A 26,648-nucleotide genomic window follows, 5' to 3' on the forward strand; every position below is an offset into this window, starting at 1 on the left:
TTCACTCTAGGCCAAATGACACCTTTTGCAAGGAGAGGGAAATTGTTGGCCCTTTGAGATCAGCTGAGCATATGTATCAGGGAAAAGATCAGCAGTACCTCAGAGGCCAAGTTTTCTGGATTCTGCTAGGTGCTGTACAGACAGAGCAAAAAGTCTGCTCCTGCTCTTAAGAGAGGCTAGGGAGTGTGTGTGAAGCCTACTAGCAAAGATGCAGCAGTGCTTGTAGTGTTCTGAAGGCTTTTAAATCAGCTTTTTGTAACTTGAGTGTTTTAGCCTAAAGCCAGCAAAAGAGATGTTAAGGAAAGAAAATCAAAGGAAAAGCGCACATGAGAAGCTGCAGAAGCAATGAGCTTCAGAGATAAAACTGATCCACAGAACAGGACTAGACTGACTCAAAGAGCCACAGGGTCTTAAAAACTGGGCTAACAAAATTTCTAAGCAGGTAACAAATAGACCATGGCAGCTTGCCATATATGTACTATTGCACCTATATAATCACATGGCATTTGACGCAGGGTCATGCTGAAGCTCCCACTTGCTGGTACCAGGCAACTTCCCTCACCTTTACTTTCTAAAGCCTGTTGAAGATGAAATGTCAATGTGCTGCTCACCTTAGTCTGCAACACCTTACAAGGTATGAAAAACTAAGTATTGTGGTTCTTTCTTTTTGCAGAAGTTGTAGGAAATATGCCACATATGTAATTTTAATTCACCTGCTCTATTCCTTAATAAATATTTCCAGTCAAGGCCTTTACAGCCCGTTTCTCAGAATACTCTGGTTTTCTAAAAGGCAATTTTCTTGCACATACCTGGATCCCAGCTCATGTTGGCAGTGACCTGCAAAATGCTCTCAGAATAGTGGATTCCTGAGAGAAGCAGAGCAATTTTCTTGCAGAGAGCTGCACAGAAATTTGCCTTTCTCTCTGGGAGCCCTCAAGAAACTGCTGGGGAGTTAGTGCAGCCAAGGAAACTGCTGGACTAGAAAGCAGAACTGGAGGAAAGGACTTTGGAGGCACACAGCAGGATTTACAGTGTCTTTTATTTGGCAAATCTCAAGATTCTCACTCAGTGTTTTGTCATGTGAGCACATAAGCATGCATTTGCCTCACTGCATCCCCTTACGCTGTGACATACAACTTTTAGAGTCAATCAATTTGATCAAGAGCTGTGGCACATGTGTAGCTGAAGGACTATGGAGCCGTAAATTGTATGGACGTGGGAAAGCAGCTGAGTACTAACAGGCAGGTGGCATTTTTGCAGACACAAGTGGCCTTTTGGCATATAAGAGTGGGTCTCAGTGCCTGTGGCTGGGTACACGTACCAGCACACACTTGTCTTCTGAGAGTCCGTTGTAGCCTTTGTGAGCCTTGTCTCTTAGTGCCTTGATCTCTTTCTCAGCCAAGTACATTTTTACCCAAGAAGGATGCCTGTTTCCCAAGAGGCCATCTTTGTTCTTGCTGCTTATTCATAAGTAGAAAGCATGAGCCTGCAGTTTGTGTATCTGCTCTAGATGCAGGGGGAGGGCAGTGATACCACTGCTGTTCCTGCAAAGCGTTGTTCCTATCACAGGCTGTTGGTGAGGAGGCAAGTGCCAGCCATAGCGTGGCTGAGATCTCAGCTGTTTTCTGACAATGTCATAAGCATTTGTGAAGGGCAGGTAAGGTAGGGTAGAACTTTCCACACAAATGCTGTTTAGAGACAGCAAGGAACAAATGTTATATAAAATGTATGCATGCTGCTGAGGCAAACATCTTCAATTTTTAATACATGTCTGTAAATAATGATTTATTCTAGGTGTCCCAAGACAGGAGCATCTAACTTACTAGCTTTGAAAAGCGGGCACTTCATGGGAGAAAGAAAAGCAGCATATTGCGCAGCAGCTGTTTCACTTTCTTGTGGTTATATAAGTGAGTGGCTTCACTCTGAAGTCATGCTACTTTTCATCCCAGACTACACCTTTCACAATGACTTGTTCCCCACATTTCATTATGGGCCACAGAAATGCTGGTTTTCTCCAGTGCTCCTGGCCTTTCTTGTCCACGTGCTCTAAATATTGCCTTGGGCTTTCCTGTAAGTTCCACACAGCTGTAACTGGTGGGTCCTGAAGAAGCAGCAAACAGTACATTTTGCAGCAGTTCAGTACAAACTGGTTTTGAAAGGTAGTTTTTGGGTCAACGCCAGCTTGCTGAAAATGAAGTGAGAACAGTTTTCAAAGCTTTGTAATGTTATGTTGATGTAATGTTACATTGCTTCCCTGCTCTTGTTCTGTGCAGTTGCCCCACATGAAGTAAGCACTGAAGAACTTCATTTGTCAAAGCTGATGGTATTGTTCGAGTGGGACAGGCAGGGGGTCACTTTAAAGGTTCTTTTGTTTACTAAGTCCTGGCTTCTGGACTGTTCCAGCATCCAGTAACTGTCCCTGTTTTCTCATAGAGAGATCTGCAAAGAGCTTGATAAGGCTGAGCTTTCAGAAAGGCCCAGCAAACTGCAAAAGGAGGAAGCTGCTCTTTGCAAGTTTCACATATATATCTGATCTATATGACACATATATATATTTTCCAGAAAAAAAGGCACTAGATTGTAGTCCATTTGGATAGCAAGTCTCAGGGCTCTGTGCACACCAACAGTCTCTGCAAGCTTTCCCCTGCCTCCTCAGGGGTTTGGCTGCTTGTATTCAGGGTCAGCTCTGATATAGCATGGCCACGTAACCTTGGATTTGACTGCTGCAAAAACAGCTAAGCTGGCAGAAAGGGTGGTGTGTGAAAGAGTTATGAGAAGCCTCATCTCTACCCACAGACCCTCCAGCACTTGGCCCAGGAGCTGATTCAAGCTCAGTGGTGGCTGGTTGCTTGCCTGAGCTGTGATGTTGGGATGCCTGTGTTCAGCCTTGCTGACGCTGACCCACCCACCGGCTTCCCAGATTGGTCTTGACCTGCCTGGTCGCTGTGGGTTTGCCCAGTGATCACTGGTCTGTGGCTGACCCTGATGACCACCACCAGCCCCTGCTCTTTGCACCTTGCTTGAGACTGGTAGGACTGTGCCCTTGCTGGTGAGGGCACTGCCCTTCCTGTCCTGCCATTCCCCACTGTTCCTGCTGCAGCTTTGTATCTCCCTTACAAGGTTACACATACCTCTGTGCATGCCTGTGGGAGTATTTGGGAGTAAATGGGCTGGAAGACCCTCACCACAAGTGGAAAACAACCCCAAGCAGAAGGGAGACCTCCCTTTTTTTTTGAATACCAAGGTGCACAGACATACCGGAAAATTGAACCACAGCCCCTATTCCTGGGCTGTATCTTTACTCACCATGACAATTTTGCTGTAAAACTCTGAGTGGTTTTGGGAGTAGGAATATCTGAAGAGATTCCTTATCTGTTGCACCATCTCCTACAAACCAAGCACAGTACAAAGCAGACTGTTAGCATGTAGTATGGCCAGCAGTGCGGTCCCTGAGCATTGGGAATTTTTGTTTCTCATATCATGTCGGTAGGCAATGGAGAAGCTGCCCATTTCAAGCTTTGAAGGAAGGTTCTGTGAAAGTAACACAGGGCTGGAAAATGCTTTCTGCACTTGTATATGCACCTCGCCAGCTGGACAGTTCAGACCTGCAGCGTATGTCTGAATTGCAGGACACAGAAAGGTTGCTGGAGCTCAGTTTTCCACACCCCCATCCCTCTCAGCTCATAAGTTATCCCCACTGTCATTGCCAATATATTTTGAGCAGTGTCCCTAGCAGAAGCTAAGTTCTAAATGAATGGCAGACGCAGATGACCCTTTTATCCCACTCCCTGGGACATAGAATCATAGAATCGTAGAATCATTAAGGTTGGAAAAGACCCTTAAGATCATTGAGTCCAACCACTAATCTATCACTGCCAAGTCCACCACTAAACCATATCCTCAAGCACCACGTCTACCCTTCTTTTAAATACCTCCAGGGATGGAGACTCAACCACTTCCCTGGGCAACTTCTGTCCATTTACACAGAAACATGAAGTACCTGTTGGCTGTTGATCATAGCGTCATTCAAAGGTGAAATTTCAAGAACTTCAGTTATGTTATTTGTTCTCTTCTCTATATCTTTCTCACAGGCATCAAAGAGCTTCTGCAGTGCAAAGACAACAACTGATTACAGCAGCAATCACATTGAAACAAGAGGTGCACTGTGTAAAGCATGTGCTGAAACCACATCTGCATTAGAGTAAACTGTAGGGCCACTAACTGATTGAAATATGTCTTCAATACCTGGGAAATAAACTGTTCCATTGAGCTGTTTGCATGTTGAAGCCCGTTCTTCAGCATCTGTGGGGCCTCACCATCACAACCAATGCTAGTAATGGCCTCATCTCAGTCTCATCCTTTAACGTGTACCATTTTGGTATTTTCCTTCAGATCCCCCCAGCATCAGATCAGTGAGTCAGACATCAGAATGAGGTCTCCAATCTAGTATTTAAAGCATTAACCATAAAGAAACTGGGCTATATTTTCCCACTTGTGCCTAACATGGGTGAGGTATGGGACTGGGATTTGAATGAAAGGCAGGAGGAAGGAGGTCGCCATCAGTTTGCTCTCAACAGCAATACGCAGGCCCTGCTGGACTGGAAAATCAGAGACCCAAACAGTCCCCAACTGTGTCTGATACAGAAATACTAGTACTCAAAGCCTGCTATACTGGCTACACCATATTGATCTGATAAGAGTCAGACTGAGAAAATGGACATGAACAAACCTTAATTATGCTGCTGCCACTCTTATATGTCAAACAGGAAACTGTGGAACTCCTCAATCTTTCCCAGTCACGTAGCCTGAGCATCTCATACATATGTAGCACAGCAGACAAACGTGAAGGGTCATTCATGTTCTCAGAGTGCTTGTGCATGCCCATGACTTTAGACAAGAGCCCTTTGTTTCTAGGTCAGGAAGGATAATAAAAAACTTAGCTAAGACAAGATGAAACAATGAATAAGTGTAACTATTTTACAGCATGTTATGAATCTATTTCATGAATCCTATGTTTTCTACAATGCACTTCTCAACTATATTATATAGCTGGCATGCAGCTTTCTTGTGGGAACTAGTGCTTTCGCAGCTCAGTTTTGCACGGTCACAGTGGAATCTGGTCAAAGAGCAGCATTTGGGCTATGTCATTGTAGGCTGATTTATTAACATGTTCGCCTGGGAATATCTCCTTCCCTTTCCAGAACAACCCACGCCATTTTCCAGAAATCAGTTACAAATTGATGCTGGCAGGTTGAAAATGTCGGGAGAAGGTGTCTAGGCTGTCTGTTAAGGAACAAAGAGTCCCTAAGGACTAGAGGAAGTAATAAGTATGTGGCTTTTCAGTGTAGAAACACACATTGCATCAGAAATTCGGACAAATACCTTACCTTGCCTCTAGCTCTTTGTTCTTCTCTTTCAGCTTCTTATATTCCTCTTTCCCCTGAAGCTCTTTTTGGGTGATACCTTCATGAAATGCTCTGAAACAGATTTATTTTGTGACATCTCTTTATTTGTACTTGGACACTGGGACAACAGTGGACTCGCCCCTATTGAATAGTCTGAATTGCAGCAAAAATGTGAGATGGGAAAGTGCAGAGCACCCCGGAAAAAGTCCAGGGGATGTAACAACCTCCCTGAAAACCCCACCTAGGATTCATGCTCAAATCAAGGGGAAAACTATTTACATCCAAAGAAAGGGAGGTGGGGTTGTGAGGATCAGAGGTTGAAGGCTTGAAGAAAACACAAGTGTTCTCCACTTGTTAGAATCTTACTTTCATCTTTCCTCTAGTTGTTTCCTCCATCATTAACATCAAAACATTATCACCAAACATCCCAAACCCTCCAGAGAGTTCTGTTCTCCTGGCTTCTTTTCTCCACAGATGTCTGCATAATAGCAGCCTTCTATTCCTCCAGTGTGTGAAATTTTCCCGTTTCCAATGCCTGCTCTTTAGGTGACACTACTAAAGCTTAAAAAAGCCCTTCCTACACCATTACCGTAGGTCGATTGCATACTCACACCCTAAAAGTGCTGGAGATTTTTTGCTTTTTATCATTCACCAGAGGCTTTTAGAGATTGTGTCGTCTGTATTACAGATCCCAGAACAAGTACATGCAGCCCTAATATAAAGGAGACCTCTTGTCCCGTGTTTCTTTCCCCTCCCTTCAGAGTAAGCCGTACCATCTTGTGTTAATATTCTGATCTTGTGAATTATCCCATCAAGTTTCTGCTCTGTCAGTTACATTACCTCCATTACTGCACACAGAAATGTTGTGTTTGGAGCTTGTCTAACCTTGGAAGTGGTAGATGCATAGTGGAGGAAGGTGACTGGCTGTGGGTGAAAGAACAATACTGAGAAGAGAAAGTTCAGAAAAACCCGGTACTCACTCCTCATAGCTCCTGTGTCCCTCCTGGTCAGGAGGATCAGGGTTGCTGGTCTCCTGCATCTCGTATTGATTAGATGCAGCATACTGCCTAGAGATGGAAGAAAACAATCTATGTTAAGCAGACAGAACTGGGAACAAACAAAGAATGAGGACCTGAATTTGGGAGGTGTAATCTGTATCTAGACGGCTTTCCTGACAGCTTTCTGTAATTAGGTAAACAAACTCAGAGACACAAGTGACTGAGCTTGGTCATCATTTGCCTCTAGGTCCAGTGTCTGGGAACCTTTGCCTTACAGCAGCCCAAGTCTCAAAATGGAGCCACTCTGGAAGAAAGCTCCAAGGTTTCAGGAAGTGTGAGTATTCTGCCACTACCAGGCTACGTGTGACTGCACACCTGCCAACCCTTCATCACCCCACAGATACTCCAGCCATCATCAGAAACTTTAAAATATCACAGCCTGTCTTCAAGGAAATCCCAACAGGAAAGCCTGTTCTCCACAAAGCTGTTCAGGAAGGGTATGAAAATCCAGCTATACTATTTGAAGTTTGTTCACTCCTGGCCTTAGACATTGAGAATTACTTATGTTGGCATTTTATCCCCAAGATGCTATTATTTAGGCTGTTATTTCTTTTTCTTTCCTCCCGATTAACAGCTTCCCTTCTTCTTGCCAGTATCCCAGCCACTATGCCTTCCCTCAGTGCCTGCCTAGCTCATAAGAGGGCAGTTTTCACAATGAAAACCCAGGACTGCCTCTGCACACCTACTCAAAGTGTCCTCAGAGCTGCTTTTACCACTTCCCTTTCATATTAGGCCAGGTGCCTTTATCTTGAGAGCTGCTGTTGTTAAGGCAGCTCTTCATCTCATAACATAACATGATTTCGTGTTCTGTGTTCTGGGCACGTGCCCTCATCTGCGCTCCAAGACAAACCTGCTCATGCCTGGCCATGACAATGCAGTCAAACAGGAGAGACAATTTGGTCTGCCCTGCAGGACAGAGCTGTGATAACCAAGGCTCAACTATGTTTCAGTTACAGCCACAGAAACATTTATGATTTTTCCCCTCTTATATATATTCTTAATATAAAGAATTGCATTACCAGCGGCAACCCTCCAGAGACTGTAGTCGAGTATCAACAGTGTCAGACCAAGCTCTGTTGTTGCTGTCCGTCAGTCCATCAGGGGAAGAAAGAAATAATAAAACACATTACAGTCAGTAGGCAAGTATCTGTTAAAGTCCTAAGGAATGCACAAGCTAAGCTTCCTCCCTCCAGTTCCTGATCAGCCCATAGAGGGAAAAAAAAATCTGGATACCAAAACATCTGAAGGCTGTGCTTTGCCAGGTAGGTGGTTTGTGATTTTATGGGTCAGTGCCAACAGTGCAAATAAAATACTCTGAAAGTGTAAGATCTGCATGTTATATGATGCAGATCAAACAGCCTCTGTAAATGGGCTTTGGGTTCCCAATATAACCCAGACAAAATTTGGTGCTAACTCAGAGCCCCTCTTGTGTCTGGCTTATTTGTAATAACATACACCAGCTTCAGCTGATCACCAGGGGCCATGTTAAATGGTGTAATTTCTGGTCACCAGACTCACCTTATTTCTTTTTCCAGCTGTACCAGCCTTTTTTCGATATCTTGATATGATGCCTCTAGCCTTGAAATCTTGTCTCCATAGGCTGATGGTTGCCACAGGGAGTCAGATATTTGTCTGAGGAGAAAAGAAAATGGAATTCTTAAAAGGAAGGGGGAAAAAATCACATACTCTAAACAGGTACCCTATAAAAGACTGCCCCATAAGCAGAGGCTCCATGGCTACATCCACCCTACTGAAAAGACCAAAGCTAGACTCCAGTGCACGTGATGGCCCAGTACCCTCCTGGATGCAGTTTTGGCACAAGTGAGCCAAATCGCCCAGGTGATGCCTGGCACAATTCAGAGGACTGCACAGGCCAGGTTTTGTAAAACATAGGTTATCTGAGTCATCATTTGGGCTGGATGAAGTGGGCAGGATACAGGGACAACTCCTGAAAAACAAACTCAACCCAGACCTGGGGAGTGTGGGTAACAGCAAATGCAGTGGCTGTTCTGCTGAAATCAACTTTGCAATGTATGGATGTAGTTTTTTTTTTTAATAGAGGAGAACAAAGCTATGTGTTCTAAAGGTAATTTTCATTTCTACAACTGCTCTGCCCTATTTCCTTATGAGAATCCCAAACATCAACTATTACTTCAAAGACAATCCCAGGTTGAGGTGTTCCTGCAGCTTGGATACAGGTGGAGCAGATGGCAAGCTCCTTCCTGCAGCAAGGCAACATCAGAGAAAGCCTAACTATGAGGCTTCACCATCAGTTTATGCTGATCCAAGTCTGCACGGCTGCTGCAAGGGACAGTCCTGCCCCTTTCTCCCAGCACGGCCTCTCTCCCCTCCCGCTGAAATGGATTTTGCATTTGTTTACTTGGATGGATTCCTTTTCAGTTAAATAATTTCTTTTCTAGTCTTTCACTGAGGACATTTTTTTTCTCTTTAAGCTCAAAAATCCAGTATAAAATCAGCAATTAAGTCAGCCTTTCCCTGCAAAACTGATGAGCACAGAGACTGAGTCCCTGAAGTCCAGGATCTTTTACACTATTTATACCGTTCTTTCCAATTTCCTTCCTCTCACACCCATTTAATATCTGCCTCACCCTTTGGAGCTGAACTTGAGCTGAACTTGAGGACATGAATCATCCCTGTGGTGGACAGGAAGGATAGGAAGTAGAAAACAGAGCTTTTACTGAAATACTTCACAGTCAGGAAATGTTTGCAGTCCCTCGTTGTAATACCCCGAGGAACTCTGTAGAAATATTCAGACCTACTAAGGTTAAACTTGGTAAGTTTAGCCAGAGACACCCTCTGTGCAACATACCTGCTGCCTTCTGCAGTCACCTCTCTAGGGTCAACATCCTTACATGGTCCTTCAAATGGCCCCGTTCTGCCGTAAGAAGAAAACTCGGGTGTATTCATGCCTTTACAGCAGCAGAAAATGTTCGCAGAAATGAGTGGCAGCAGAGGGGACTGTGCTGCCAGGAGCGCAGGAAGCTACTGGAAGTGTCAGGCACTTACCTGCTTTCACAAAGGGGTTTTTCTGCTATAAATACTAGTAAGAAGCCCTATCTTTTTACAGGAAAATGAACCATTTCTTTGCACAGTATCTAGAGTCATACCTCTCTCCAGCCAATAAAAATGTGGGGGGGTGGCTTCACCATGCAATATCAGCCAGAGCAGTTTCAGTTTCACCGCAGTCCCATCTGTTTACTCCTCTATAGCTCTCTGAGCTGCACTCCTCTGCACTGCCAGTGGCCATGGCCAACGATTCAGTCTTTGTTGTTGCTATAGATTTTGGCACATCCTACAGCGGGTACTGTTTCTCCCTTGCTTCAGGTACAGACCAAATCCGCCAGGTTTACTGGGGAACAGAGCATGGGCTCAAGACCCCGAAGACACCGACGTGCATCTTGTTCAACCGGAAGAAGGAGTTCAGGAAGTTTGGCTATGATGCTGTGATGAAGTACAAGAGCTTGCCCTCCAGTGAAGCTGACAACTGGTACTTCTTCCAGAACTTCAAGATGAAGCTGTACAACACAGTAGGTGGAACAGTTACTGCTATTGGGAGTCAGAGCTATTAATTTATTTGAGAGGTGGGGGTTAGAGGAATTGGTGAAGAGGGCTGAGTAAATCTGGCTGATAAGGATGAACGAAGGGAAATCAAAGGGCATTTTGACGAACTGAAGAAGAAATTATTTATTTTCTTAATTAGCCAAAAGCTTCACAGGCCCTTCCTTTATGATTCTGTTCATTGTCTAAAGACAGTAAAACCTGACTGCACACCTTGGTGAAGCCAAGTGCTTGTTCTTAATGAAAAGCTGCCCTCGGTCCTCGACAGGAACAAGTGAAGCTTCCTGCAATTCAAAGGAGGTGGGCAACCTCAGGATCACCATGTTATATACTTCCCTCTAGTTTGTCTCTCCCTCCCCTGAAATGGTGTGCTGAAGCCAATTTAAGGGTGGCTAGCTGTCCTTCAAGCGTGTAGTGGCTGTCATTTCTCTCTGAAGGCTCTGTGCTAGTTCAGAATTTTTCGCAGCTTTTTCTGGGTTTGCTTATTCAGCCAAACATTAGGCTACCTTAGGGCCTCCTTGTCTGTGCTCCAGGGTCTGGAATAACCCAGATCATAGGGCCATCCCCAGAAAAAGTCTCATGTCTGCTCTTTGGCATGTTCCAGTGCTAAGCAATGAGTGCTGACCTGGATGCGGTGGGGAGGCAGTAGGTGGGAGGCCTCTGTGAAGACTTCTCTCCCTGGGAAAGCTGGGAATAACGTGGTCTGCCACAGTGTCACCTGTGGAGTGGCAGGTTCTCACTGACTTTCAGAGGGGACTGGAGAGAGGTTTTAGTTCAAACCCATTTCTCTGCACTCAAGAAGAAAATGTTTAAGGGAAATTTTATTACAGAATCACAGAACAGTTATGGTTGGAAGGGACCTATGGAGGTCATCTGCTACGACTTCCCTACTCAAGCAAAGCCACCTATACATGGTTGCCCAGGACTATTGTCCAGCTAGATTTTTAATATCTGCAAGGATGGAGATTCCAAAACGTCTCTGGGCAACCATTAGAAGGACTCAGAGACAAGAAAGGGGAACACCAGTTCCCAGACACATAAGTAGTTATTTCCAAATCTCCATGGAAAGTGTCCATGGAGGATGACAGCTTCTTTATATCAACGTCTCCTAACTGAGCCATGAACAGTGACAGGAGATGAGATTGTAAGTAAAAATGAACATAGATTCCCTTTCTCTTAAGCGGCTGCACCTGCAGAAGAGGATTCACCGCACCTTTACTGGTTGTGTGTTATTTAAGCTGGGCAGCATCTGGACCTGTATGTTTTTCTCTATTGGCTGTAAAGGATCTCAAGTTAATGGAGCTGGTTATCCATCTGATAATCCCTGTAATTTAGGGCCATTTCGGTAGCTGCTGAAGCAAAACAAAGAGAAGCGCAGCGTAGTGAAGGCTAGATCCTGAAACTTCTTTGGATACAGGCAACAATTCCCACTATTTCTAGACAGAGCAGGCAATCAGGGTCTGATGGAGGGAGTTTTCATCTCCCAGGAGAGACTACAAAGTGTCACAGCAGCCACCTGCCTCAGGACACACTCAGGGGAATGCATAAGCCAAGAGGACACATTGTAGAGAAATTGTGTCAGACCACAGGGTTCTTTGTCTACATGTTTGTCCAGCATATCATTTTGTTAATGCCATACATAGAAGTATAGGTGCAGCCAGAAAGGTCTAAAGTCTCTATATGAACACCTGGGAAATGTATGCTGGTGTCACATAGAAAGTACAGTTCTCCCCACTGGCTGTTCAGGAGTACCTGCAGGGTCTTAACAAAGTTTGGCCCAGGAGAAACAGCTGACTTATCAACCACATTGGTATTTCACCTATTGAATCACAGATGTTCTGGGTAAGCTGTTTAGTAGCTCACCTGTGTCAATAAGGCTGCAGTTTGCCACAATACTGAAGCCATTGCTAGGAATTTACTCAGGTTTGGAGACAGGACCTCCTTCTGTGCCATATGTTGTGCGGTGCTCAATGCGAAGGGGACAGGTCTCTTCCTGAGGCTGCCATGTCTGACCCCATGTCTCTTCTTTTGTAGAAAGTCACTTCTGCCATGGAACTGGAAGCCAGCAATGGAAAGATGCTTCCTGCCCTGATGGTCTTTTCTGAAAGCCTGCGCTACCTGAAGGAACATGCCCTGAAGACCATCCAAGAGGCCTCTTTCCAAACCATCTGTGGCCAGGAGGAGATCACCTGGGTCGTTACTGTCCCAGCCATATGGAGTGCTGCTGCCAGGCAGTTCATGCGTCTGGCGGCAAAAGAGGTAAAAGCAGGGGTTATCCCACTTCATAGAATCATAGAATCATAGAATGTCTGGAGTTGGAAGGGACCCACAAGGATCATTAAGTCCAACTCCTGTCCCTGCACAGGACAACCCCAAAATTCACACCATGTCTCTGAGGGTGTTGTCCAAGTGCTTCTTGAATATTGTCAGGCTTGGTGCTGTGACTGCCTCCCTGGGGAGCCTGTTGCAGTGTTCCACCACCCTCTGGGTGAACGAACCTTTTCCTAATATCCAGCCTAAACCTCCCCGGCACATCTTCCTGCCATTCCCTCGGGTCCCATCACTGGTCACCAGAGAGAAGAGATCAGAGTCTGGCCCTCCTCCTCCCCTTGTGAGGAAGCTGTAGACCATGATGAGGTCTCCCCTCAGTCTCCTCTTCTCCAGGCTGAATAAACCATGCCAACAACAAACCAACCCACCCAAACAACGATAAGCCAACAAACCAACCACTTCTGCAAATTATCTTTGGAGATTCTTTACCCATCAAGGCAGAGGAACTCTTCAACATTTAAACAACCTGTATTTCAAATTTCAGTATGTCAGGAAATCTCCCACGCTGGGGGCAGTGGGAGAGAGGATGTCTCAAATTGGCAGTAACAACTGCTCTGCCCTTTCCCTCAACTGCCATGCAGAAATGAATCCCACGGAGATCGGTGGTGCAAGAACCACCACCCCAGCTTGGGCTCCTGGGGTGAGAACAGCCTCCCTAGCAGGTGGTGTTCATGCAGCGGTGATCTTGCCACCTTTCACTGAACTGACACCTCCCTTTTGTGATTTTAGGCAGGCCTCATCTCTGACATGATTTCTGAGAAGTTGATTATTGCCCTGGAGCCAGAAGCTGCATCAGTCTGGTGCAGACAGCTTCCACAGGAAGGGTTTATCACAGACAGCAGTGACAAGAAGAAGTTTGAAGAGTCCCCTGGGATCCAGTATATTGTTGTTGACTGTGGAGGTAAAATTTTCCCAATTTAACAGGTGTCATCTTTGCTGTGTGCAGAGCATGGCTTTTTCACAGTGTCCTCAAAGGTCTGCAGTGCAGTACCAGAGCTTGGACTCCACTGCTGTGCTTGTCATGGCATTTTTATTTTTATTTCTCACTTAATGAGATCCCATGGGCAGGCAGAAAAATGGGAGGAGAGAACAGGACTGCTAAAGGTCTCATCCGTGGCAAATGGAAGTCACTGAGCATCTCATGCCGTCATGCACTTCAGGCCAGACAATCACAGCAAGAACTCCTGCCATCATGCCAGACTGGTCTGCACTGTGTCCCAGAGTCAGCCACCGATGCGCACCCACGTGCTGTTGTATAGCCTGAGCTCACAGCCTCCTCTATAGGAGCAAGTGCAGTGCCCAGTGAACTGACCAAAGGGATTAGCTAGCAAGCCCTGTAGAGCAAATCATTAAGAATATTTGATGGAGCACTTCTTAGTAATTTCTCTGTTTTTCTGTGTGAGTTTTTTTTGGTGTGACATGAATTACCTGCCAAGATCAGTCTGGTGATAGTGAACAAATACTGAAAAGGCATCAAGAGGACCACAAGTTCCTGAGAGTCTCACCACCACTGCTCATCTTCACTCAGAGCTTGTATATCAAAAGACAGGAGTCAACTATCTATGTGAGGAGGCCAGTCTGCTTTTGTGATCAGAAAGGAGATTGGCTTGTGCAGGGAGCAAGTCAGAGCAGCCAGCAGCCAGCAATTACTGTAGGAACCTTGACAGACCGGGCTTGTAAACGGAAGTGTGTAAATTTAGGAAATCTAGAAGTGTGAGGCAATAGCATAGGAGTGAGGATGAGAAAAGAAAGCAGCAGAAAAGCAAACTTGTGAACCAGGAGTTCAGAAGGTAAGATTGTATTCAGTGGAAAGTAAGGACCTTGTGTACTTTAAAGAAAACAGCTAACTTAACTGTGTTTGTCTGTGTGTGTGTAGGTGGCACAATAGACATTACAGTACATGAGATCCAAGAAAACCATTACCTGAAGGAGTTACACAAGGCAACTGGAGGTGGATGGGGAGGCAACAGAGTGGATGAAAACTTCGCTGCTTTCCTTAAGGAAATATTCGATGATGGTGTATGGGAAGAATATGTTAAGAGCCACCCAACCGAGTTACAACATATGATGTACAACTTCAGTCTACAGAAATGCTCTGCTGTCAGGGAGGCGGTCTACTTACATTGCTACTACAACTTGACCAGAGTGGCAGAGTGCAAGAAGGACATCTCCCACTTCTTCGAAAAAGTAGAAGGAGCTGTGTGGTGCAATGGGATGATCATGATTACATATGAGAAAATGAAGAGTTTTTTTGACTACAGTACTGAAAATATCATTTGTACTTTGAGGAAAATTCTTGAAAAGCCTCAGATGGCTAGGGTCCAGTACATTTTGCTTGTGGGAGGCTTTGCATCTAGCATCATCTTGAGAGATGCTATCAGGGAGGCCTTTAGCAAGAAGTATCGTGTCCTTTGTCCAATGGAGGCCCAAGTGGCCATTGCAAAAGGGGCTGTTTTATTTGGAGTCAATCCACACATTGTTGTCTCAAGAGTCAGTGCTCAGACATATGGCTTAGCAGTAACTCAGAAATTTGATGCTGCTATACATGACTTGCGTAAACTAAGGGTCGCAAAAGCTGATGGCCATATTTACTGCACAGATCTCTTCAAGAAATTGGTGGGAATGGAGGAGTCAGTGAACATAAATGAAATTGCCCACTATAATTTCCATCCAACAGAACCAGATCAAACAAATGCATGCTTTTCCTTCTATTGTACAGAAAAGCAGGATGCTCAGTATGTAGATGAGGAAGGAATGGAACAGCTTGGTTCCTGCACAGTGCCAATGCCAGACACAAAGCTGGGGAGGAAGCGTCAACTGAAGCTGGATATTAAATTTGGGCTCACTGAATTTAAAGCCACATGTACCGATGTTACTTCCAAACAAAGTCGGGTAGTTGTAATAGATTTTTTAGCTGTGTAAATGCTCGGTACATCAAGCAGCCGGGACAGTAACTCAAGGGAGAGCATGCCTTTAGAAGGCGGCAATAACTACTAAAATAGAGAAGGCAAATGGACTATAAAGTCCATCATCCAGCCTTCTGCTTGCACAGATGTTTGTAATAGTTTGCTAGTCAGATTCTCTGGTTTCTTCCTTTCCTCACCAACCATCCTTTCAGTCCAACACCTCTCTTCCTGTTGTATCTGACAGCAGGTTTATCTGACAGCTGCTTTATCTCTTGCCTTTCTAACTTAGCCCCATTGCATCTCTGAACACCGTAACACCAATATAAGCATCTGGACACTGCCTGTGTTTGATACAAAGCTTCTGGACTGGTGACTAACTTCCACATATACCAGCCCATAATTATCTCTTTTAGCCTGATGTCTTCTTTCAGCTACATTGTCTCTTCCTCTGATATCAGGTCTCTATCTGGAGTCCAGGTTTAACTCTGCCAGGGGTGACAGTCAATGGATTTGAGCTTTCTTCAGAACATCACTTATATAGATTGTGTGTAATTAAAGAGATCTTGTCCCAGTCAAGATACTCTGTGACGCAGTAACTCAGTGTAGGCTGGGGGCTTGTATCCAAAACCTGTGGGAGAGTTGTTTCCATTATACGATTGGGTACTTTGATCTCACTAACTGGGCGGATATGAATGCCAGATTGTAACATTACAGCTATGAAGAGTGCTTATGCCACTGCATGAGCCCCTCTGCCCAGCTGTGGTTGCTCCCTGCATCTCTGACTTGGGCTTGATATTTTCCATGTCTATTAAAGCTCATTCCTTTGCCTCCTGCCTGCAGCACCTGTGCACAGATTCAGCAGCGTGGCCTGTGTGAGCCCAAGTTTGTCCAAGAAGAGGATGTGATCCTGCAGTATACTGGGTCTGTCTGGGGTGGAGTTAGCTTTCTTTATAGCTGCCCTTATGCTACTGTGTGATTTACAACAAAAACGGTGTTGACAGCACACCAGTGTTTTAGCAAATGAGCAGTGCTCGCATGGTGGCAGGTCTGTCTCTGTTTCTCGCTCTGCCCTTGCAGCAAGGGGGCTGGTGGGGTGACCAAGGGCCTGGGTGAGCACACAGCCAGCACAGCTGACCCCCAACTGACCAAGGAGGGTAGTTCCTACCCTGTAACCTCACACTTGGCAATAAAACTGGGGGGTGTGTGTGTGTGTGTGTGTTTCTCCAAAGTAGCTATTGCTTGCAGACTGGCTGGGCACCAGTCTGGTGGTGGGATGTGGTGACTACCTTTGCATCACTTGTTCGGTTTTTTTTGTAGGGTTTTTATTTTCCCCCCTTCACTAAGGGTGTAAGAGCTTCCCTGCTGAACACGAGCCTGTCCCAACACAAATACCTGGTTAGCTGCATACATGGCATGAAAACTCAGCACTGACATCTTTGTTAGCTGTAATGACTGTGTTAGAATTACTCCTAGCCATGTACTTAATGCTGTCAATCATTAAAGTAGCATTCAGAGGAATAAGCTGTACCTATACTATGCCCTATGATGTATAGAAGCTGAACAGTTTTGAGTACATTGCCTTTGTTTTCACCTTTAAAATCTTATGTGTGCAATAAAAGTATTCACAACAGAAACCTGTGTACATTTCTATCATGTCAGATGGCACTTGTCTTCAATCTATGTGAGGGCCATTCTGGGGGGTGGGTAGGTCCCAAGAAGCTGAGTAGTACTGCTTTTTTCTAACCCTTTGGACCTGGTACTTTCACCCATGCAAAGTGCAACGCAGGTCCTTCCCAGCCTGCTACCACTCTCTGAACAGGAAAGGGAAGTGCAGTCTGGTGGCAGCTGGGAAAGCTGCGTGCATCTGCCCCAGGTCTTTCCTACCCACGTACTATGTGGAATTTGACAGTCAGACATTGACAGCAACAGCTGTGATTGCAGCTCCTAATTTGGCTTGTTTTGATGAGCTAGTAATGTTGATAACCTCAGATACTGAGCACAGAGCAGATAAAATTGTTTGTCATCGCTGTAAAAGAAGCACTGAGTGTCAGCATCTCAAACCAAGCATCCAAGAACCCTGGCAATACCTGCTATGGGGGGATCTAACCTCAGTCTGACAGTATGGGGGGGTGTTGGTAAAATAAGTGTTATAGCAGTCGAACCCTTTCCAGCCAGCCTCTACAACAGGCGTGTCTGCTGAGCTGGTGATTAACCCCTGCTTTGTAATAAATAGGGTTGTTTATTTATACTAAACATGAAAAATAATGGATCTTGAGCTTTCAAGGTGAAGTAAACATGGGCAGCTTTGCGGTGCCTGTGATGGGGCACCAGCGAGCTCTGCAGGCAGTCATCCATGTGGATCCTAAACGGCTGGGCACAAAGAAGATGCCATTCGTTTCTGTTGCTGAACTTGGCGGTTTCCTTCTGCCTAAGGCACATGGTTTCTTGGAAGCTAAAGTGAACCAAACTCCACTTTGCAGAACTTCCACCGTTTCCCTGCACCACAGCAGGAGGCACGTCCTCTGCTTCCCTGGCTGGGGACAGAGCCAGGAAAATCTTGGCTGCCGCACGCAGCCCCTCATACCGCAGCTGTGCTCCCTGCTCAGGATTTCTCAGCACTCTCTGCCCCTCAGGCTGACGCTGCCCCCCGACCCTGATCCCATCCGTGGTCGAGGCTGTCTCTGCAGTGCTGCCCAGCATCCCTGTTAGAAAATATTTCTCCCCATTCAGCAGAAATTACACTTAAGAGCATTCACTCTCTTCTGGATAGTAAACAAAACAAACCATGGGAAAGGAAAAGGAAATAAACCAAGCATGCATCCGCTTCCCCTGGGGTGGGGCGGTGAGTGTCACAAAAGCATGATGAATTTATGATTAAACCACAAGTTTTTCACAGCAATACCAATTTGAGGGCCAAAACAATTGGCTTCTGGAGCTTCTTTGTTTCAGTCTCTAGAGGCCCCTGAGGTGTAGTACAGATGCATATAACCCTATTAGAAATGTCTAAAATTTATGAGGTATTACTGTGTTCATCTTACAAGGACTGGGCAAATAGTGCAGGGGGAAAATAGAAGATAATTTTCCAAAACAGTAGAAGTAACACCTGATGGTGAAAGGAAAGAATAGAAAAGCATATCAGAGAGCACAGTGAGGGCGTCATTGTTTTGTCTGTGCAGGAGGACGTCAGGGACTGCCCTGTGCTGCTCACAGCTGGCTCGACACCAGGAAAAATTGACCCACTGCAACCAGATGAGTTTATGGTGCCTCTGTGGAAACACATTTAAGAAAGGGCAGTGAATGCCGAAAAAAGAGAGACAAGGCCAGGGCAGGTACAGCACCCAAAGGGACAGTGACCAGTGGAAGAGCCTATGCTGGAGCAGTTGAGTAAGACACAAGTAGCAGCAAGAGTAAAGGGACCCACACACACCAACCCCCAGCCTCTGCACTGCCAATGGTCTCACCAATGGGCCTGGGCGTAATCTGTAGCACGGGTGGAGGACCAGGATGGGGGAAGAGAGGTGTCTGTTGGTTGGTTTGCTATTTGGCAATAAATTAATTTCATTGAAATTTCCCAACTCAAAACAGGTATGTTTTTTTGGCCCATGACAGGGTGTCTGACAACATATTGGGTGAATGAACACCTTTGTACTGCAGCATCCCAGGCAAGGCTGGGGAGAGCGGAGAAGTCCCCTAGGGAAGCTAAGATTTGCTTGTGAACTGCTGCAAACAAAAAACAAAAGGGAGGGAAATGAAGGGTGAACAAGGATGATGAAGAGGAAAAGACTAAGAAAGCTAAGAGGGAAGACTAATCCTTGAGCAATGTGCACTGCTGCCACAGCTCAGGCCAGAGAGCTCAGCTCACCACCATGCTCCAGCTTCTCCCACTGAAAGTGTCCACAGCAAGTCAGGGTGCACCAGGATCTGCAAGGAGAACATGACACCTACAGAGAGGAGGAAAAGTTGCAAGTGAGCAATTGTCCACATTCACATCCCAAAGGAAAACCAGCTCTACTTCAATGCTTTGAACCTGCCCAAGCCCCTTTCCCTTTGGCTAAAGTTGATGCTGCTCTTTCTTCAGGAACTCAGTCCCTCCCAGGCCACCCATGACAAGCACCTGATGCTCATTCTGCTCTCAGCCAAAAACTTAGTGCTTTCCCCACTGAGCCCCACCCAGGTGGTTTTGGCTCCCAAGGCCTGGGAACCGCCAACTCATGTGATGCCATCCTTGCTCCTTCCTCTGCATCCCTGCACTGGGAGCTGGGCTCTGCCGACTGGCATTTTCCTGGTTTGTGTTTGCCTTCAAAGAGGCAACAATCCCAACAGCACAGCATGTGTGCCCCCCTTGGGGGTCTCCTGAAATCTGGGACATTTTTCTGAGGAGCTTGGGATGAGAAAGCAGAAGGCTGTGCAGCTTTCTATTAGACCACTCTTTGCTGTGGTGAAAAGGAAAAGGAGAGGGAAGAGGGGTAGTTTCAGTGAAGTAATTTGAAGCATCCTTTGGCAGTGATGGGACAAAACCCCACCAAGACTGATCGGTCTCGGTGAGGTTGCAGCCACCACTTTCTTTCTGCCCTGGGTTATTGGGCTAGTTTTGCTGACCAAGCCACACATTTTTCCCTTGCGTCTGTTCCTTCCCTTCTCTAAACCATCCCAAACAATACGAGGTTTTGTCTGCGCTCAGCGTCCTGCAGCAGCAGCAGTTCCTCAAGCCCCTTAGCCTTTATTTCATGTGCATGCCCTGGACTTAACCAGAACATTCCTGACAGAGGTTAAGCCCAGGCGCTGCATGGATAATCCAAGATTTTTTTTTTGCTTCCAGTTCCAAGTGACCGTGACAATAACGGGCCTGTACGTGCCATCTGCAGCTCTGCACGGGCTCTTCTGCCTTTTATCCCTTTCTCCCTCCCAGGCAGGTAGGGCTTACAGATAGGCTAGAGATCCCAGCTGCAAGCCAGGAGGATTAGGTTAGCAAAATGCCTCTGCTCCCAGCCTGGGTGTCCTGCCCCCATTTACCTCCTGAGTTAAAAGGATGTGGCTTGCCAGGGCACTGTGGCCAGGGATGCTGTGTCCACGTTGCTGTCACAGTCACCGCAGCGGTGGTGTTCTGGGCTGGTGACACCTCCCACCCATCCGATACCAAGGCTGGGAGCAGCACAGGGTGAGCCGCTGCCAAACCAGAGGGCTGTGAGGAAAGCAGCGACCGTGACACAAAAGCAGGACTAGAGAGACTTGCCAGAGCCGGAAATGGGATGTTTGGACTGAAGGAGCAAGAAGCGTCGGGAAAAGGGGACGGTGGGGCACTGCGGTGCCTGCAGCACAGCAGCACTCTCAGGAACAAACCAGGAAAATTAGTGCCTGGGCAAGAATTGCCCTCGTGAAAGAGAAGCCAAGCACTGGCCTTCACGGGGGGTGAAAGGGGAGGAGAGCAGATCTTTTTCTTCCCCACTGAAAACCCCCTTTTTTCTCCTCTGACAGGGAGATCTCTGCTCTGGCACCTGATGCCCCACAGTGAGAGTGCTAGTCCTCCCTCCTCATGTGGTTGGTTTCTTTCCTGATTAAAAGTGATTAGGTAGCCCTAAAGCCTGCAGAAATGTGACCGAGGGGAACGGGCACAAAGAGTCTATTCAAGATCTCTTAAATCCCCAGGGCAGTATTTAGAGAGCCCCAAGGAGAGAACTGGAGCTGAACCACCCCACCAGGACCTCCCTATCCTTCTCCTTCCTGCTGTGTACTTTCTTGCAGCCGTCTCCTCCACCATGTCGTTCTCTGAAGCAGAGGTGCAAAGTGCCCGTGGTGCCTGGGAGAAGATATACGTGGATGCTGAGGACAATGGGACAACTGTGCTGGTCAGGTAAGGAAAGAGTCCATCCCACTGTTACCCCAGAAGGTTGAAGGAGGAACGTCAAGAAGGATGGAGTTACTACCTAGGAGCACATCTTGATATGTTTTCATGCAGCACTTGCTGGGAGCATTTTAGGTTTGCTGGTGGCTTATCCCACCTCAGGGAGGAAACAGGGAAGAGGAGAGATCCACACAAAGAAAATTACAAGAAAATAGGGAAGGAGGGGTGGAAAAGGAGGAAGAGACGAGAACAGTTTCTTCACTTCATCCCTCTCCCCAGTAGAAGAGTGACGTATTTAAGGTAAAGAAAAGAAAGTATGGTATAAAAGAGAATGGGAAAAAAACATGGGCCTACTTCCCTCTTCCCCTTTACCTCTGACCTCCTTTAATGACTTTCTTTTTACTTGCATCTCCTCAATATTTCTCTTCTGATTTTCCTTTCCAGTAAAGAGCCCATCTGTTTCATTCTATTATATCCTTCCCGTGGGCTTTCTTCTCTTAGTTTTCACTCTGTTTTCCTCTCTTCTTCCATAAGACACAAGTTTCTTCTATTCACATTTCACATGTCCCTCTCTGAGCTGGGACTTACATCACCTACATATGCGCTGATCAGTCCAACTACTATTTCTGATTATCATACCTTTACCACTCTCTCTGGCTTTCTTGTATACCACATCTTGTGCTTGGATCAGCCTCCACATATGTTATGAACAGCTCTTTCCTTCTGCAGTCTACATGACCTGAGGAGAGTTAGGGTCAGAAATGCAGCTATAAAATGTTAGTAGCATCCAGTGGCTTGGCTCCTCAGGGTAATTTACTCTAGAAAGTTTTGCCTTAGTGTCCTACAGACCGAGCCCTGCCTTTGAAGAAGCTCCAGTACAAGAGAGACATAGACATACTAGAAAGAGTCTCACAAGGGCCACAAAGGTGACAAAGGGGCTGGAGCATCTCTCCTATGAGGAAAGGCTGAGAATGCTGGGACTGTTCAGCTTAGAGAAGATAAGGCTCAGGGGGACCTCATCAATGTATATAGAAACCCAAAGGGAGGGTGAAAAGCAGAGAGAGAGAGGCGTTTCTCAGTGATTCTCAGTGACAGGACCAGAGGCAGTGGGCCCAAACTGAAAGACAGAAGGTTCCTTCTGAATATCAGGAAGCACTTTTTTACTGTGAGGGTGACAAGCACTGACAGAGGTTGCTCAGAAAGGCTGCAGAGTCTTCATCTTTTGAAATATTCAAAACCTGCCTGGACATGGTCCTGGGCAACTGGCTGTAGGTGACCCTGCTTGAACACGGGGTTTTGACCAGATGACCTCCAGAGGTCCCTTCTAACCTCATCTGTTCTGTGACTCAGTGAAATGCAATTTGGAATTTGCTATTGCTAGTTAAGGGGGATAACTGGTTTACCCAATAGAGTAAACTGCTTTTTTAAGAGCTTGACCAAGATGATTGTAATTAATGTATTATAAGAGACAATTCCTTTATGAGTGGCATTGAATTGTGTGACTTTTGAATAAATAAAATGAGCAGTACTGAGTACTCAAACAATCCGTCACAGGCAGTAAGAAAGCTTTCAGATGGACTCTAGGAAGGGGTTAATTAACAAAACCAATCGTAGGGTTTCTCTATGAAAACACCCACCCGGAGCACAGTGGAGATATCTGCTGTCCAGAACATCCTTGGGAATCTCGCATTGTCTCACTGACCCTGTGTGAATGCATTCCCACTTCTCCGTGTATTTTATCTCTGAGGCAATGTTTAGAAGCTGTGGAATAAATTCAGGATAGGTAGGTTTTAAGGTGGAGTGAGCAAAGGAAAGTGCCCTGGGGAGAGGTGAGGAAGGGGACAGGCTGCCCTCGGCACATGGGCTGTGCACAGATGGGAACGGCAAAGAAGGAACAAGAAATGCAGTGGAAATAGGTGTCTCTTCTAATAGAGAGACAGAAAAAAGGCAATAAATGCCTAAGACAAGGCCTGGAACATGAAGCTGTATCTGCATCTATGCTTCGGTCCACAAATTAGGACTTCTCTCATTTCTCAACAGGATGTTTACCGAGCATCCAGACACCAAGTCCTACTTCACACACTTCAAAGGCATGGACTCCGCCGAAGAGATGAAACAGTCAGATCAGGTCAGGGGCCATGGCAAGAAGGTTCTCACTGCCATCAACGACATGGTGCAACACCTGGACAACTCCGAGGCTTTTGTTGGGATAGTGAACCCACTCGGCAAGAAACATGCCACCCAGCTGAAGGTTGACCCCAAAAACTTTAGGGTGAGCCAGCAGCCATCTTTACACAAGGTGTAATTGTGATGGGAGGATGTCTTCCCTTGGGAGGGATAGAACTGAGGAAAATGGGATTCGTGTATATAAATATATATATGCTTCAGAGAGCGGAGACGGTGGAAGGTGAGATGGTTGATGGTGGAAGATAGCAGGAATGAGAGATCTGGCATCTGTTGGCTGAACAGCAGATGTGGTGCAGGCAGGTCTGCTCAGGTGGAAGCTGCAGAGCTGCCCACAAGTTGTAGTGGGTTTTCTCAGTGCAGCAAGATTCCCACGCTTGTCATTTAATAAGACAACACAGAAAAGCACTTAACACTGGGCTTCAGTCCTTGATACCTATTTTTCTTTAGTAACAGGAACTGAGCTTTTCTAGGACAAGTAAACCAGCTGTTTTTGAGCAACAGTGGCTCCAGAATTGCTGTCACTAAACAAATACAGATAATAAATACAGGATCAAATCGCTTACCCAAGTCCACGTAAGGTCACTAGCAGAGTGCATTTATTACTATTTTGTTTGCCTTACACAGCACAAAATGCAAAAGAAGGCACCCTCTGGCAAAGGTCGGCCAGGCACCAGGAAGGTGGTTTCCAAAGCAGTGGGCCCAGTTTTCAATAAGTGGGAGAATAAGTGAGGGATTTCTGCCTGGAGAGATCCTGAAAAGGCTTTATCAGGGTAAAGGTGGACACAAAATAATAAATGCTGCACAGAAAAGGAGTTGATGCTTCAAAGTATACCGCGTACCTAGTGGCTGTAAAGACATACAAACCCTCATTACTACTGAGTGCTAGATAGCTAATGAACAGGAAAGATTAGGAAGAAACTTACCACCCCCCCAACCTATGTATTCCATAGATGTCCAGCATGGGGCTCCTTGTGGCTGCTAGACATTTGGGGCAGTCCACTGACAGGAGAAGGATTGCAGAGAATGGACCAAGTGAACTGGTCCTGCACAGTAGTCTTTAAGTGGCTGCGTATATGGATGCAGTCAACATTAACTAGATACAGTACAATTAAAAAAACCAACAGTGACTGTGGGGTTTTTTGTTAATTCTATAACGCAACTCATTTTCCATGGCCTATTTCCAGCTCTGCATGCTATATGCTACTGAATTGTTTTTGCACACCCTTTCCACTCTCCAAGAATCCCAAATAGAAATATGTATTTTGTTCTAATGCTTCTAATGTGGAGCAAAGCTTACACCTGTTGTTTCTTCCTTTCTCATTGATTAGATTATCTGTGACATTATCTTGCAACTGATGGAGGAGAAATTTGGTGGAGACTGCAAAGCTTCCTTTGAGAAGGTGACCAATGAAATCTGCACTCACCTGAACAACGTCTACAAAGAGGCGGGTTGGTGAGGATGTGCAACCTCCAGGCTCTTCAAACATCTCGCCAGCACTGATTTACTGCTTTTGGGCCTCCAGCCACAGTTGGAAGAACGAAAAAATTAAAAAAAAAAAAAAAAAAGCAAGAAAAAGGCTTATATGATGTAGATATTGATGTCAATAATTCCCTTAGCAAACTGAGTTTCTACAGTTAAATAAAACCCACAGATACATCAAAGCCAACCAACAAATCCTGATGTGCTTTGCAGCTTCAGTGCTCCAGGTGGGTTCCTCTGGCCACTGGCCTTGAAGACTACATTTTGAGATGATGACTTTAAGCTTGCTATTCCTGAGAGAAAGACTTGCTCCTTCCAGCAGCACCAGCCCAGAGAGGCACCAGCAGCTCTTTGTCTCAGCTACCACTTCTCCATCCTCATGAATGATGAGCAGGAGACCATTCTGAAGCACCTCCAGGGACTTTGTAGAGGTTATTGTTTAAGAAGCATGCGTGTTGTTTACTGCTGCATTAAAGCAACGGTGGGGGTGGCATATGGGAAAGACTAGTCTGAGAAAGACACAGGGAAGTCCCATCCTGCATGAGCCAGCAGAGTTCCCCAGGCTGGGGAGAGGTTTGTCAGAGCAACTTTCAGTGCAAGGGTGACAATGCTGAATGTGGTCACCACTGGGTCCCTCTGGGCAGGGATGAACATCTCCAGAGTGTGGATTTCAGTGCTGCTCCCAGCAAATTGCTCTGGCCATGTACCCAGGACAGGGCAATAGTACCAAGTTCACTAGCACCTGTGCTAGTCAAAACGGATCCAGCTGAGGGAGGTTGCTGCCCTGCCGAATGGGCGGCATGGCGGGCTCAGCTCAGCGTGGGATTTCTATGGCGCTGCCCTCACCCTGTCCTGTCTCATGGCCTGAGCCTCCCTCCAGTGATAACTGAGTCCTGAACTATTCAATTGCTTTCCCTTGTGTTCCTTAGATGTGGTGTAATCATCAGCTAATAACTGCAAATAACTACATGCCATTTTGCTTCATTGTAACACAATAAACACAGAAAGAAACAGACATGTCCTCTCATTTGTAGCACAGAAAAGGCACGTGTGATGCGCAGGAGGAGTAGCTGGTTACAGTGCAGTTACTGGTGGTACTGGGAGGTTTACCGAAACCAGCTCAAGCTCTCGCCCAGGCACCCATCACACTTGCAGTAATCAGGCTCCTTGGGTGGTGTGAAGGGAAGCTTTTTATTTGACCATGAAACAACAACTTTGTTAACGGGTAGAAATGCAGAATTCTCCTTCATTCAAGAGGTAGTTTCCTCACCCATTGGGTTTGTTTGGCAAAGGATGCTGAAATCCCAAAGTCCAGAAGATGAACTCTTGCGGGAGAGGGAGGATGGGGCAGGCTGCTTTATTTGATTCAGTATTTTATCCCGCTTGGAGAGAAGAGGAAGCATATTGCACAGCGTCATCAAGTATTGTAAGAAAAGAGCAAAACTTGTAAAAAAAATTTAGAGTCTCAAATCCCTTCGAGGCAGTACAAGTAAAATTTACACTCTGAAAAGCTTAAAATAATTTCCCCTTTTTATGTACTTGCTTTAATGCATGTTAAAAGCACTATTTGCCATGACGATAGTTAGCTGTAACGACATGCTCGGCATTGCCATAGATGCCCTGGACTGGCAGGGGCTTGACAACACAGGCCGATGATTTAAGGCTCTTGTGTTCCCTGCGATGCACAGAGTTGTAGCAAAACCAGAGCGTGTGAAACAAAACAAACTCAGGCTTAAGTAAAGAAGGAATTTAAAAAAAAACCCTTTTACAGAGGGGACACACATTAAATTTTAAAGGTTTGTGTGATGTAAGCCGTTTAGGATTACATGGGCCTTTTTTTTTTTGTTTGTTTATTTGAAA

General features: G+C 45.9%; 3 protein-coding genes across 4 annotated transcripts; 2 read left to right on the top strand and 1 right to left on the bottom strand.

Annotated features, from left to right (window-relative positions):
- Nucleotides 1-525: 525 nt before the first annotated feature.
- Nucleotides 526-16,913, top strand: LOC142050215 (heat shock 70 kDa protein 12B-like). 2 transcript variants are annotated; one of them, XM_075078656.1, is made up of 6 exons: nucleotides 526-634; nucleotides 6,651-6,737; nucleotides 9,809-10,011; nucleotides 12,077-12,301; nucleotides 13,103-13,274; nucleotides 14,250-16,913. In XM_075078656.1, exons 3-6 carry the CDS (start codon nucleotides 9,931-9,933, stop codon nucleotides 15,293-15,295), a joined length of 1,524 nt encoding a protein of 507 aa, XP_074934757.1. In that variant the 5' UTR covers nucleotides 526-634; nucleotides 6,651-6,737; nucleotides 9,809-9,930; the 3' UTR covers nucleotides 15,296-16,913. The 2 variants fall into 2 exon arrangements, with proteins under 2 accessions (XP_074934757.1, XP_074934748.1); XM_075078647.1 differs by lacking the exons at nucleotides 526-634; nucleotides 6,651-6,737 and having other exon boundaries at nucleotides 9,670-10,011.
- Nucleotides 1,020-9,600, bottom strand: LOC142050256 (uncharacterized). The gene is made up of 10 exons (XM_075078732.1): nucleotides 9,491-9,600; nucleotides 9,294-9,393; nucleotides 7,982-8,095; nucleotides 7,483-7,545; nucleotides 6,386-6,472; nucleotides 5,388-5,477; nucleotides 4,730-4,910; nucleotides 4,001-4,105; nucleotides 3,307-3,387; nucleotides 1,020-2,185 (listed from the first exon to the last, which is right to left on the bottom strand). The coding sequence occupies exons 2-10, from the start codon at nucleotides 9,389-9,391 to the stop codon at nucleotides 1,934-1,936; spliced, it is 1,071 nt and encodes a 356-aa protein (XP_074934833.1). The 5' UTR covers nucleotides 9,392-9,393; nucleotides 9,491-9,600; the 3' UTR covers nucleotides 1,020-1,933.
- Nucleotides 16,914-20,984: 4,071 nt separating the features above from the next.
- On the top strand, nucleotides 20,985-25,210 carry LOC142057158 (cytoglobin-1-like). Its single transcript, XM_075093112.1, has 3 exons — nucleotides 20,985-21,130; nucleotides 23,162-23,393; nucleotides 24,637-25,210. Exons 1-3 carry the CDS (start codon nucleotides 21,036-21,038, stop codon nucleotides 24,763-24,765), a joined length of 456 nt encoding a protein of 151 aa, XP_074949213.1. The 5' UTR covers nucleotides 20,985-21,035; the 3' UTR covers nucleotides 24,766-25,210.
- Nucleotides 25,211-26,648: the final 1,438 nt, after the last annotated feature.

The sequence above is a fragment of the Phalacrocorax aristotelis genome, chromosome 1 (assembly GCF_949628215.1).
Source record: "Phalacrocorax aristotelis chromosome 1, bGulAri2.1, whole genome shotgun sequence".
Classification (NCBI taxonomy): Eukaryota; Metazoa; Chordata; class Aves; order Suliformes; family Phalacrocoracidae; genus Phalacrocorax; species Phalacrocorax aristotelis.

Bases quoted from the DNA above. Each gene is read 5' to 3' on its own strand.
- LOC142050256 (XM_075078732.1), bottom strand. From the start codon at position 9,391: ATGAATACACCCGAGTTTTCTTCTTACGGCAGAACGGGGCCATTTGAA. The intron at 7,546-7,981 runs GTGAGTCTGGTG...ACTGACGGACAG, and splicing joins CAGCTGGAAAAAGAAATAAG to CAACAACAGAGCTTGGTCTG. The intron at 6,473-7,482 runs GTAATGCAATTC...TTCCATCTCTAG, and splicing joins TCTCTGGAGGGTTGCCGCTG to GCAGTATGCTGCATCTAATC.
- LOC142050215 (XM_075078647.1), top strand. From the start codon at position 9,730: ATGGCCAACGATTCAGTCTTTGTTGTTGCTATAGATTTTGGCACATCC. The intron at 10,012-12,076 runs GTAGGTGGAACA...CTTCTTTTGTAG, and splicing joins AGATGAAGCTGTACAACACA to AAAGTCACTTCTGCCATGGA. The intron at 12,302-13,102 runs GTAAAAGCAGGG...TTGTGATTTTAG, and splicing joins TGCGTCTGGCGGCAAAAGAG to GCAGGCCTCATCTCTGACAT.
- LOC142057158 (XM_075093112.1), top strand. From the start codon at position 21,036: ATGTCGTTCTCTGAAGCAGAGGTGCAAAGTGCCCGTGGTGCCTGGGAG. The intron at 21,131-23,161 runs GTAAGGAAAGAG...ATTTCTCAACAG, and splicing joins GGGACAACTGTGCTGGTCAG to GATGTTTACCGAGCATCCAG. The intron at 23,394-24,636 runs GTGAGCCAGCAG...CTCATTGATTAG, and splicing joins TTGACCCCAAAAACTTTAGG to ATTATCTGTGACATTATCTT.